The 12,847-nt window shown below is 36.8% G+C and overlaps 1 protein-coding gene across 3 annotated transcripts in view; it reads right to left on the bottom strand.

Moving 5' to 3' along the window:
- The window catches only part of LOC123718014 (double-stranded RNA-specific editase Adar), a 35,356-nt gene that overhangs the window by 6,670 nt on the left and 15,839 nt on the right, over positions 1 to 12,847 (bottom strand). For all 3 annotated transcript variants that reach the window (XM_045674357.1, XM_045674358.1, XM_045674359.1), the window contains one exon: positions 198 to 348. In XM_045674357.1, coding sequence (XP_045530313.1) covers positions 198 to 348 — 151 coding nt within the window. The remainder of the gene's footprint in view (positions 1 to 197; positions 349 to 12,847) is intronic.

Genomic DNA, 12,847 nt, shown 5'->3' with positions numbered 1-12,847 from the left:
CAAATAGTCAACAGCGTGTGAACAAAGAAGGTTGATCACCTACTTGCCTATTAGAAAAAATATCACAAAACAGATACACATATCGCGGAAAGAAGGAAGCGTATGCCAGCGAGTATTTTTTTTTATTTGAAATACGTCAAATTTTTTGGCAGCTCGCTCCATATAGTGGTGGTACTCGGCCAGAAGTACAAACTCACCTGGGCAATAGCACACCAGCAAACAGAGAAAGACGGCGCGCGCGCAGGCGATCTAGTCTCCGTGCTTGCAGCGCGCGCTAACTTCGGCGCAACAAGACGATACGGCGCCGGCAAACCTTGTATGAATCCTTCAATACGTCCACAGAGTGCTCTGAAACGTACACAAAACTTACATAGATTACAAACAATATATACTACCCACACCCCTAAATATAGGGGGGAATCTGGATGTCCTCGTTTGTAGAAGATACATTTATTAAGGGGGATTACATACAAGAATTTTTTTTAGAACGCAATATTCTATACAGTTTGAAAGTGCGAAGAAGTGGAAAGTTGAAATGGGCCGGTCACATTGCCCACATTGCATTCATCATTAAATAAATCATGGTAGTTATGCCCCGCGAATATAGCCAAACGCTTCTCTCTTCAACTATTACATTGCATTCATCATTAAATAAATCATGGTAGTTATGCCCCGCGAATATAGCCAAACGCTTCTCTCTTCAACTATTACATTGCATTCATCATTAAATAAATCATGGTAGTTATGCCCCGCGAATATAGCCAAACGCTTCTCTCTTCAACTATTACATTGCATTCATCATTAAATAAATCATGGTAGTTATGCCCCGCGAATATAGCCAAACGCTTCTCTCTTCAACTATTACATTGCATTCATCATTAAATAAATCATGGTAGTTATGCCCCGCGAATATAGCCAAACGCTTCTCTCTTCAACTATTACATTGCATTCATTCGTTGACATTAACATTTCGTTTATATTCTATTGTTGTACACGAGTGGTTAGTATAAAGTAAAAATAACTATTATTTAAATCACGCCGTGTACAAACTAACTTAAAAATAAACTCCAAGCCTGGGTGAACCCAACATTAGGTAATTCACATACATATTTTAGTTAATAAGTAGAAGCGCAAGTGTCCAATGGCAATCAACGAACACGTGCTTGTGTATTGGCTACAATATAGTCAGTTTTGATGAAAAGGGGGATTTGTGAGGATCACTGCAGAGAGCAGTCACAATAAAGCATTTCATTGGCCAGATAGTAATGTAATTAACTCAACAAGCGTATAATAAATGTAGGTTAAATAATTCCAGCGTTACATAACAATACCCCACTAGAAGGGAAGTATTGTGAATCGTGCGCACGCTCATCTATCAGTCTGATATTAGATTTCGATCAATAATGCAAAACGTTTTACCAATCGCCTGTTTTCTGTCAGCAATACGTGAGTGTTTTTATGATGGGATTTTGGTTTTAGTTTAATCATTTTTTTCATAATAATAATTAGAAATTAATAAATAGAAAAAATAAAAATAAAATGTGTGCGTGTACTAGTGTACACACAAAGAAGTGAAATTTCCTTATGACCTTATTTTTTGAAAAATGATCCACTATATGCAACTTTACAGAAATTGGTTAAATAAAGTTTAACAAAAGGCTTTCATTAGCATAGACATGAATACAAATAATACAATTATTTTATTTACCTTATTACTACTAAGATTATTACAGAAATTCATTAATTGTAATAGAATTATTACTATCATTGTTATCGTTGTTATATTTTTGTTATTAATGGCTTCGAATCAACAGTGGTAAGGACAAGAAAAAGATGGCACGTAACGGAAAAATGTGACGGTAATTTTTCTTACGCCCATAAAGAAGTTTCATTTCAATAAAACAATTTTTTAATGTTTCCTCTGATACCTTTAATGCTGTATTGCGATACTTATTCAACGAAAAACACCGGCCAACCTAAATCTTTAGTTAGCTGTGCACTTGAACCCCAGGGACTAAGAGTCAACTCCAAAGGGAACAGAAACATAGTTGAAGGAACTACTTTTATATTTGAGCCATCAAGAGTTGTTTCAAATAATTGTAGCGTTCACTAAGATTAAACCACAATGGTTTTGATATCTTTAGTTAATTTATAATTATAATCAATAGTTAAAAAATAATAATCGTCCTCCCGGAACTATGTTAGCGACGTATATGTTACACGAGTGAATGTTTTTCTGAAATCATTCTACAAAGTTCAACACGAAAATACAAACTTTTTTTTATACAAAATTTTCAGGTTTCCCTTTTACGTTAAGTTAATTTATAATTCTTTACAGTAAATAAATAATAAAACGACAATGTACCTAGTGAGCTACGTAAGTTTATACTCATTCTTCAATACGAAAATTTAATATTTTCAAAAAATTCCGTTTTATTGCTAATACGTGCTAAGATATTTAAGTAAACAATTTAATATCATAATTTAATTTATAAGTCCTGGGCCTATTAGCAATGATCGCATTACGTCCATTAAAATATCGCAGTTAAATATATTATAAATCTAATATAAGAGAAAAGATTTGTGTTCTAATGAATAAACTGAAAACTGGATCTGGATTTCTATTGAAATCCACAATATGTTTCCGATATGTATTTGTTTATCATCCAATTTTTTTGGAAATAATGTTGCCCAGTCAAGATACGGAAAAAGCCGTAAATTCATGACGGCTTTGTGTCGACTGTGTATGACTCTCATCTCAGAGTTCGTAGGTTCGAATTCCGGCTGTGTCAATGTGCGCATTTGAAACTCGTTCATACTGTGAAAATCGGCAATAGATCTTAAAATCTGTCAGGCAGGCAGGTTTGGTTTTATTCCGTTTATACATTGCATTGCATTAATCCCATTCAAAAAAGATCTGGAAGGAAGGTCTAGTGGATTGACCGAGCGACTGTCATTTCTGAATTTGCTCTTTCAACACTCGTTCTTACGTTTCATGGCAAATATTTCGTACAAGTAACTATAGTGACGGTAACACCGTTAATAGGCCAACGATAATTCAATAAAAAAATAGCTAAAACGACGTTCATACACCAGAGACAATTAAAAAAATGACAAAACAAATTTAATAGACCAGAGACAATTCGAAAATACGTCAAGTTTCAAATGAAATAATAACGTATATAATAATGAAAAAGTGTGGCTTGGATGAAGGCACTGTATCTCACATACTATTTAATTGGCCCAAACTAACTTATCCTCTTTATGACATTCTTCCCCCTAAAGCCCCACGTCCTTTAAGTCTTAAGTGTTTGTGTTTAGTCCATATTATAGATTTTTATGTAAATATATAAAAAGCAATAGAATTAAAGTGTAATATGTATAAATTATTCATAAATAGTAAACAGTATTTAATAATGTTTTTACTCATATTTGTATTGTCTGTGCTTTCTCAAAACTAACAATCCAATTTCAACTATTTTTTTTGTGCATATTCAAAATTAACTTAATTATTATTTTTACCCATCAATCTCCTTCGTGTCTTCTCCATCTACACGACACTGGCGAAGTACCTTGTGCCCAGTTGGCATAAATAAAAGCCATAAACAAGAAAAAAAAAATAAAAAAAAATCGTCAATGAGCCAGAGACTTCAATAAAAAATTGGCAAAGAATATTAATAGGCCAGAGGCTATTGATAAAAGGTTACGATACAAATTAAACATACATGTCATCGAAATTATTCAGCTTCATAACAGTTTCATCCACATATTGGATGAATAAACAAATTGCACCACGTTATGGCATAGAAAATTGGTAGCGCGAATAATGTTTTCGCAAGCGTATCGCGTGCGCTGTCACGCAAACCGAACGCCGGTTAGTTCCCTATGTGTCGTATATCTGACATTATCCGTAACGATATACAGTATGTCTATTGACTTATATCTAACAAAGAAAGAAAAATCTTTTTAGTTTCACACACACATAATACTAATAACAGTTACAGTCTCCAGCAACACTGATTTACAATGAGCCAGACTATCTTGGAAATATAGTTAAGCACTAGACAAAACAAAACTTAAATCAATTTAAAAAATTAAATCAATATAAAACATGACAATGCAACTAAATTCCCTAACCAGCCGCGGTTTGACGTTTGACAACTGACAATCCAAAAGACATTTGCATTTCATCTTCAACCTAGTTGGATGTCGTGGATATTGTTCCACCAACTAAATGCATTGTGTGGAATACAGGCGACAGTTGAAACTACTATATTTTCAAAAGCTGTCAAACATATGACAGGTGACACATGACAGCGCTCAAGAAATGAATTAAATTGCTGATGACAATGTAATATTAAATTATTTGCAAGAATATTGTAGAACAATCTGAATTTCGAATAATCTGCGATTATCATTTGTCTTTAGGGTCTTACAAGAAAACAGTTTACCAATTCTTAATTATCTTTAAAGCCTCGCGAGCCTTTGGTGTCCCATTACACCCACTTAATAACGACAACAATTGTGCAATAAAGTACTTTTTAAGTTGCTAAAATTATCCCAGCCCGCAATAAACTCGAATGTCAGCATCATGCATACGAACTTTCTAAGAAATTCGTTCGTTTGTTTACAAGTTGCGATTGCTTGAATGTGTAGACTGTTGTTGACCATGAGTAATAAGTAGGAGTCGTGAATCTATACGTTTTTCTTCTCCATTCAACAACTCTCTATAACGCCATAAAATTCACAGTCCCGTCAGTATCGTTATACAGAGTTTACACTGTTTATGTCAGATGGTTATAACATAACTGTTAATGAAATATTAAATTACAAATTGACGATACAAGTGGCATAAACCAGGACCAACCCTATTATAGAGTATCCCTTCCGATGTCCACTAAACAATAGTTATTTATTTCTTTTTAATCAATTAATACCAAATACAATGACTTCCTCGACTCAACTTATCACCCTTGTCACCTTTCAACACAGCGTAAACACAATTGAACAGAAAGAGACGAAAGAGTGCAAAGTATTTCCGAGTAAAATTAATATTTTCAATAATATATAAAACTTTCGTGTCACAATGTTTTTTTTTAATTATGATTTTTTATGCATATTCAGTATGTCTAAGAATCGACTACTATCTATCTTTCAAACCCATAAGTGATAAGGGTTGTCCACCCCAAAATAGTTCTTTTTAAATTTTTACACAATTTTTTTGTTTTTTATTTTTTTATAATACAGCATACAAATATACATACTACCCTTAATTTTCACCCACAAACATTGTGACACGAGAATTTTATATATATAGAGATATTCACAGAAAAATCTAAAAAAAATCATTCCCGAAAACTGAACATAACAAAATGTTCCTTGTTGGTATGTACTAAAAAGGTAGCCTTAGTAAAATCACCATAAGGAGAAACGAAGTTTGCGGGGGCAGCGGGTTTAATTATAAGTTCTAAAACAATTTCTATGCATTAAAATTATACAAGAAAATATAACATTCAGATATTAGAATTATTTATTTATTATATTGTAGCTTTAACATGCTGGCCATACGAAAATTCACATCAAATTCAGGCAAACCGTTGAACACTCCTCGCAAAACATATTTTAAACACATTGCTAAATCGGTAATCATAATAAATCATTACATTCCGCGTTCGGTAACGTGTTACGATAATGAGCGGTTACATTTAACCGCGAAATTCTATGCTACAATACTGTCATGCAATTTAGACATTTAACCTAGATGGTTAACCGAAAACTAATACGACTAAGGCATCGCAAGAGACGCAGGCAAACGGTCGGATGTAATGGCTTTGATCCCTTGAAGGGATCGGTATGGGATGCTACTGGTATACGTCAGCCTGTCTCACCTTCGGCGGACGAAGAGCTGTCCTTAATATATATAAATCTCCTGTCACGATGTTTGTCCGCGATGGACTCCTAAACTACTATTAACTTATAAATTACATTACAGATGACATGACAGATTATAAATTAAATTAGCACACGGTGAGCAGTCTGGTCCAACTAAAGAGACAGGATAGCTAAGATCTTCAATTAAAGTCGCAATTTTATTTTATTGCAAATTATTTGTCTATAATTAATTGACAATCACTGGCACATTGACAACTATCTGTTAACTCCAAAAGATACGTTTCGACTGGATTGAGTAAGTAATCAATAGATGGCACTGCTATGGTAAACCGACAAACGTGTCACATAAGCTACAATTCAATATCATGATTACCACGTGTTATTGAGGCTAAAGTTCAATTATTTCTAATTTTTAATTTTTTGGTGTTAGCATAGCCAACCACGTGTTATTTAGACCGAAGTGTAAATCAAACTCAAAATATAGTGACGATAATACAGTGAAATTATTCTTTCGTGTCACGGTATTAAGGCTAACTACAACCACATTAAGGAGAAACGAAGTTCGCGGTGGCAGCTAGTTCATTTATATAGGTAACTCAATGAACGTCAAAAACAGAAATCTATGAAAAAGCTTTTAATTTTAAATTTACTGCCAGTTCTCAAATCAAGGGCATAGAACAGAAGAGAAGAGAATGGCAAATTGTTTTTCACGTTTGTAAATAGCTGCAACCATTACACCATGTTCCACATGACATCTTGAGGAATTAATAAGTTACCTTTGGCGTAGAGGGTCTCTGCCGGTGGTCTTCAAGTGCACAGGCGCTAATTAAAGATTTAATTTGTCGTCTGGTTGACTTCAGAGTTGGTGGTTTCCTCGCTCAACGAATAAGTATCGCGATACAGCGAGCAAATGCTGTCAAAGTTTAAGGTACACTGCAGGTGGACCAAACTTGTTAAATTTGATTTAATTTTTAAGTTTGACAGTCGACAATAATTTAAATTTTACACACTGTATAGTACATTGAAACTATGTACTTAGAACATAAACAACTTCTAAACTAAAATAAAATATTATTATTATTACTTGGTAAATATTCACAAATATTGCAAATATAGATTTTACATTATTCTTAATAAAAACAATGAATTTATTTTCCAATCCTTATGTGCAGGTCCTCCAGGAGTGCAATTCGAGAATGGTCTACTCCAAATAACACCTGTGAATAAGGATAAGTGTCCCTTTGTACGTGATAACAATGACGTCGCATTTCTTTTGTATACAAGGTATGACTTCCCAGGGTCCGCGTCTCGGCAAACGGATACGGCAACGCCATCTTGATTTGTCAAAAACGCCGTAAATGTCGCAGCCAACTAGCTTAATAAGCCGTTCAATTAACAGCCTCTTAACCAAACAGCGCCGTGTAACTTAGAGCGTGAAAGATATTCAGCCGAAGCGTTAGATCATATAAATAAATAAAAAGTCTGTATATACTGCACGAGACGTTATGCGACAGAATTGCCATCTAAAGTTCCAATATGTATCTACTAAACGAATACATCAACCAATAGCGTGTATTTTTTCTTGATCTCCCTTCCTCTCTCTCTCTCAATCGCTATCTCTCCCTTCTCTTCGACAAAACGCTGCCCACCTTCGTGACGTTTCATCCGTAAAATTTTAACCCTCATGCCCCTAAAGAAACTTCAAAATCCATTTTTTCTCCTATAGACGGCCGGAACGTAATTTTATAGTACTTTACAGACACAACCCCAACGAACCGCACACGCTGACCATAGACGATGATGAGAGCTTATTCGCGTCGAGCATAGACTTCAATGATGACACCGTGATCTACTTTCACGCCTTTATGGAAACTTCAAATGACGGCAGCGCCCTCTTAGTTAGAGAAGGTATTATGCCAGAATACTTCTAGAATATTATCACTATGAAAAATGACATGGGTAAAAGGAGTATTAAGAATATCCATAGCGCTAAATAGTCTGCATCACGTGCACACCATACACACCCTCACGTACAAAACCTCACTTTCACACCATCAAACAACACACCCAAATTAGGTTACTTAACGTGAAACGAGTCCTATTTATCCTGCTGATAAAGGATCTTTGACAATCTGAGACAAATCTTTGTTTTTAATTTATTTTTTATTATTAATTACTTAAGATGTCATGTGGAACATGGTGTAGTGGTTGTGTCTCTTTACAAACGCGAAAAACAAAAACATGGCGATTAAAATGAGTGGCGGAGAGTTTATTGCCAGTTCTTCTCTTACGTTCTACGCCCTTGATTTGAGAACTGGCAGTAAATGTAAAATTAGAAGCATTTCATATACTCTGTTTTGTCGTTCATAAGTGTACATTGTAAAGTGCAAATTGACTCTTTGACGTTAGGAACACACCTACATTGCTTAGACAACAGTGAGTGCTTGTAATTTATGGGAAAAAGAAATGGGCTGTTTAAGGGGTTTCCCGGAAATTCTTCGAATTTTTCTCGCCGTAAAACCCATCCATGGACGTTAACGAACATTAAAGAAAAAAATATAAAATTGGTCCAGGCGTTGTTGAGTTAAGCGCTTACACATTTTTCGATTCATTTTTATATTATAGAAGATTTGTTGTATTGACGAGAATTGGATGTGACATTCAGTTTTTTAATATATCATTTTAACAATTCCCAGCTTACATTCAGCGACAAGACACGAACGTCATAATGGTAGATGCGCAACACCTGGAGGCAGGACCTTGGTACTTTACAGCGGCTTCCAATACCTGGTACATCGGGAGGATTGCAGCTGAATTTGTTGACTATTTAGTTTCCAGGTACTATGAACACAATTTTCAATAATATCGAGAATATACTCAACGCTGAGTATGTCAATTTGCAAAATCCAGAGCTGGTCTTTACACTTGATAGTTTTAAATATCAAATGCGCACATATCCTAATGGATTTATATTTGTCCAACTTATCATCAGAACGAGACAGACAGAGAATTAAATGAAGTATCAGCTGAACACTGAAGAGATTCCGAACCAATACGACCTAGAATCGTTCAAGATAAGTGAACCAATTGTTAAAAGGCCAATACTTGTTTAACATCAGGTGATAGAATAATAAAAATATCAGTGCCGCTACAATCTTTTAAGGTCTCAGATTTCTATATCTGTTTCATGATTGTCAATCTAATACTGAAGTAGGTGATCAGCCTTCTGTGCCTGAATGCCGGACCTATTAGGTCTAAGGCAAGCCGGTTTCCTTACGAAGTTTTCAATCACCGTTCGAATGAATGTTAAGTCCAGTGGTGCACAACCGAGGATCGAACGTACGACCTCAAGGAGAGTCGCTGAAGCCATGTTTTATAATTTAAAATCTCCATGGTGTAACAATCCCGTGTCATAAGACAATAAGAAATAACTTATACAATTAGACAATACAAACTAACTGTAGTGGTCTCTGACAAATGACCAGCGCTATAGAACACGTCTGCTCCACAGCATATTCAACCAGGGCCAGTTACAACCACAGCACACATACAGTACACACTTAAAATGTACCCAATTTCTGTTTTTTTCTCTCCATAATTTAACGTTTATTTTCTTTTTTGATTATTATTATTTTGTGTGTTACTGTATGGTGAGTGTGTGTATGGTTAAAGTAATAAATGTTATGTCTAGGGCCCGTTCAAGTATTACGTAAGCAAATACACTGCAATGTATCCCCCCTCCCCCTTTCCACTTGTCAAAGAGCTCTCAAAAATGCATTTCGTTTTCAAGCATAGACAATATGTGTATAAAAGTAAATAATTACTGTTGACGTAATCACCAAACAAGAAAATCAAAGATCCCCCCCCCCCATAAGCAATACTTGAACGGCCTCTATATCTTACAATTACTTTCAGAGGCTTGAAATTGTCGAAGACACACTTCGTGGGTCACAGTTTGGGATCGCAGAGTGCCGGAGTAGCTGGATACAGCTTAAAATCAGGTATATTTCTTCAAATTATATGTCGTTAAGTTTACAAAGTTTCCAAAAGGCCTCTATACATATACCGGCAAACTTCTGGAGCATTAAACAAAGGAGTGAGGGAAAGTTTGAGCATCCTACACAGCGCGGGACACAAACTGATTTACCAATCCCGCGATCGACACGTCGCTCGTATTCGTAAAATATCCGAGTATTGTAGCCTAGCCGTAAATACTGGCTGATGCTACCAGCCACAACCTTGCAACTAAACATTCGTGAAAAATTTGACCCTCTATAGGTATATGGGTCCCTTACCTAACTGGTGCGTCTAATTGATTTGTATCCGGCGTTCTCTCCATTCGACGAACTTTAATAGCAACAGGAGAAAGAAAAGAGAGTCACATCATTCTTTAGCTGGATGAGAATTATAGTATTTTTAATTCACCGTGTTTACCTCGCGTGTCCTTTGAAAGTTTGTACCCAGCGTTCTCTCTAACAGGAGTGCGACAGAAAAGAGAGTCACGTCGTCAACTAGTTGAGGTTTATAATATATTTACACAATTTTTATCAGGTCGCGTGTCCCGTATAACGGGTTTGGATCCGGCATTTCCTCTATTCGACAAAGTGCCCCTCGAACAGAAGTTGGACCCATCTGATGCTGAGTTTGTGGACGTCATTCACACGGATGCTGGTATATTTGGTAAGCACAACATTTACCTAGACCGGGTAAGTAGGTAGGTAAGGTGGACTCAATTTTCGCACTTAGACGCGTAGTTGGTCCGTTGTGCGTAAAAGCCCTGGCTAATTTAGCCAGCCTAACTCCTTACAGAAGCACAGAAGTCTCCCGGGCACTTCACAGGCTTCGCGGAGCGACCTCACTGTGCCGAGGATTTTTGTGCGTTGATTAGCCACAGCCTCGCATTCCAGGACTACGTGAGTGACTTATTCCTCTGCGCTGAAACAACCTCTGCACAAGGGGCTGTCTGTCGAGCTTAGGACGAAAAGATGTTTATTAAGGAGACAATGGCCCGTCATTGTCCCTATCATTGTTTTGAGATTGGTTCTGTTCAGGTTTTTACCTAGACCATTAGGCACCTCCGTGCCGTAACCACTACTGAGCCTGGATATTTAGTGAAATAGAGTTATGCGCAAGCAGAATTGTGCTCTCGAAAACAGGAGTGCCAAGTACTCAAAAACCTCATCAAAATCTTCTTTCTGTATTTTTCCAAATCCGTATCCGTATCTCATACTTGTCCTTTGCTATTCAGGTTTCAACCGGCCCGTAGGCCACGTGGACTTCTTTCCGAATGGTGGCATGAGTCCACAACCTGGCTGCGAGTTGGAGGTCGTCATACCGCAACAGGAATTGTTAAATAAATGTTCGTATAAAATCACCTAGAGAGGGAGTTCACTCAGATAAAGATTAACTCTTTATATACCTTTTGAAGGAAATTCAACGAGCATGCATGGTGCATGTCATAAAAGTGCATGTACCGAGAGAGGTATGTCAGGACTGTAGCATCTGGCGATCCGTGGTCTCTGCCCACCCCTTCGGGATATAGTCGTAATAACATAAATCAATAAAAATAATTGCATCAATGGCTTTGGAAGACATGGTAATCTGCATTAAAAATAAATCTGTGGAATACAACCTTTTTAAGTCTGTGCCTCAGATTTCTGTTTCATGATCATTTGTCAATCTAGGCAAGTAGGTGATCAGCCTCCTGTGCCTGACACAAGCCATCGACTTTTTTGGTCTAAGATAAGCCGGTTTCCTCACGATGTTTTCCTTCACCGTTCGAGAGAATGCTAAATGCGTACGTGGACAGAAAGGCCATTGGTGCACGAGTCGGGGATCGAAACTACGACCTCAGGGATGAGTCGTACGCTGAAGCCACTAGGCCAACCCTGCTCTTGTTTATCACTAGTAATATCTGTAGCGTTTGGCTGATGGCTTTTTCTTTTTTTAGAGAAAATGATAACCTTGCGTAGTAGCTCAATAACAAAATATCTTTCTTAACTCCACAGATTTCTGCAGTCACTGGCGATCTTATAGGTTTTACAGTGAATCGGTACTTCGTCCAAAGGCCTTTGTTGCGTCTGAGTGTAATTCGTGGAAGCAGTATAAGCATGGCAGATGTTCTAGCGCAAAGAGAACAAATATGGGATACGGGGTGGATAGGACGTAAGGACTTTTGGGATATTGGGTTACTTATGCTTTCAAGTCTCAGCTTCACATGAAATTTCTCGCTTTGTAAAATTCAGCTTTGTTTTACGTATCTTTTTTCATTACTTATTTTCACCATTTTCTGGTTTTATTCGACTTCTTCATTAATGGATTAGCATGTTCGGCATATAATAAACTCCATTCTCGATGGCGGCAAGTTTTCCAATAACAAAATGATAATTTTATGGAAGCCCCAAGTTTTGAAGGTGTCGTGACATCATACCCTGAAGACGCTTATAAAGCTATTCTGATCGCTAATGATGTATATGTCTTCTCCGGACGATACCCGGTTTTCGAGCAGGCTAGACATTGGCTAGACTGATCGAGGATCGAGAAGAGATCCCATTAGGTTCCAAGGGATCCACCATCCTTCCTCCATATATTAACCTTGTCTTACGTCTGATTTCGCAATAGCTCTGGTAGTAGCACAGATATATGGAATATAGAATATTGTTTTAATTGTTTCTTGTCCAGTACATCTGACAAGTCTCAATGTATATTAGCCGCCGTTAAGTTCCAGTTTGCATGTGGTATGAGTAATTATGGTCCATAAAGGATTCTCGAAGACGAACAATTTTTTTATACAGGGGACAAACGGGCAGGCTCACCTGATGTTAAGTGACACTAAAATACTCTCAAAGATAAAAGGCTCGGGAATGCCAGCCGTTTAAGAATTGGTGCGCTCTTTTCTTGTGGACCCCTATTTGAAATAGGTTCGAAAATACTACAGTGGGTAGGTGGTTCCACA

Source organism: Pieris brassicae, chromosome 14 (genome assembly GCF_905147105.1).
Source record: "Pieris brassicae chromosome 14, ilPieBrab1.1, whole genome shotgun sequence".
NCBI lineage: Eukaryota > Metazoa > Arthropoda > Insecta > Lepidoptera > Pieridae > Pieris > Pieris brassicae.
This window is presented reverse-complemented; position numbering and strand designations above follow the sequence as displayed.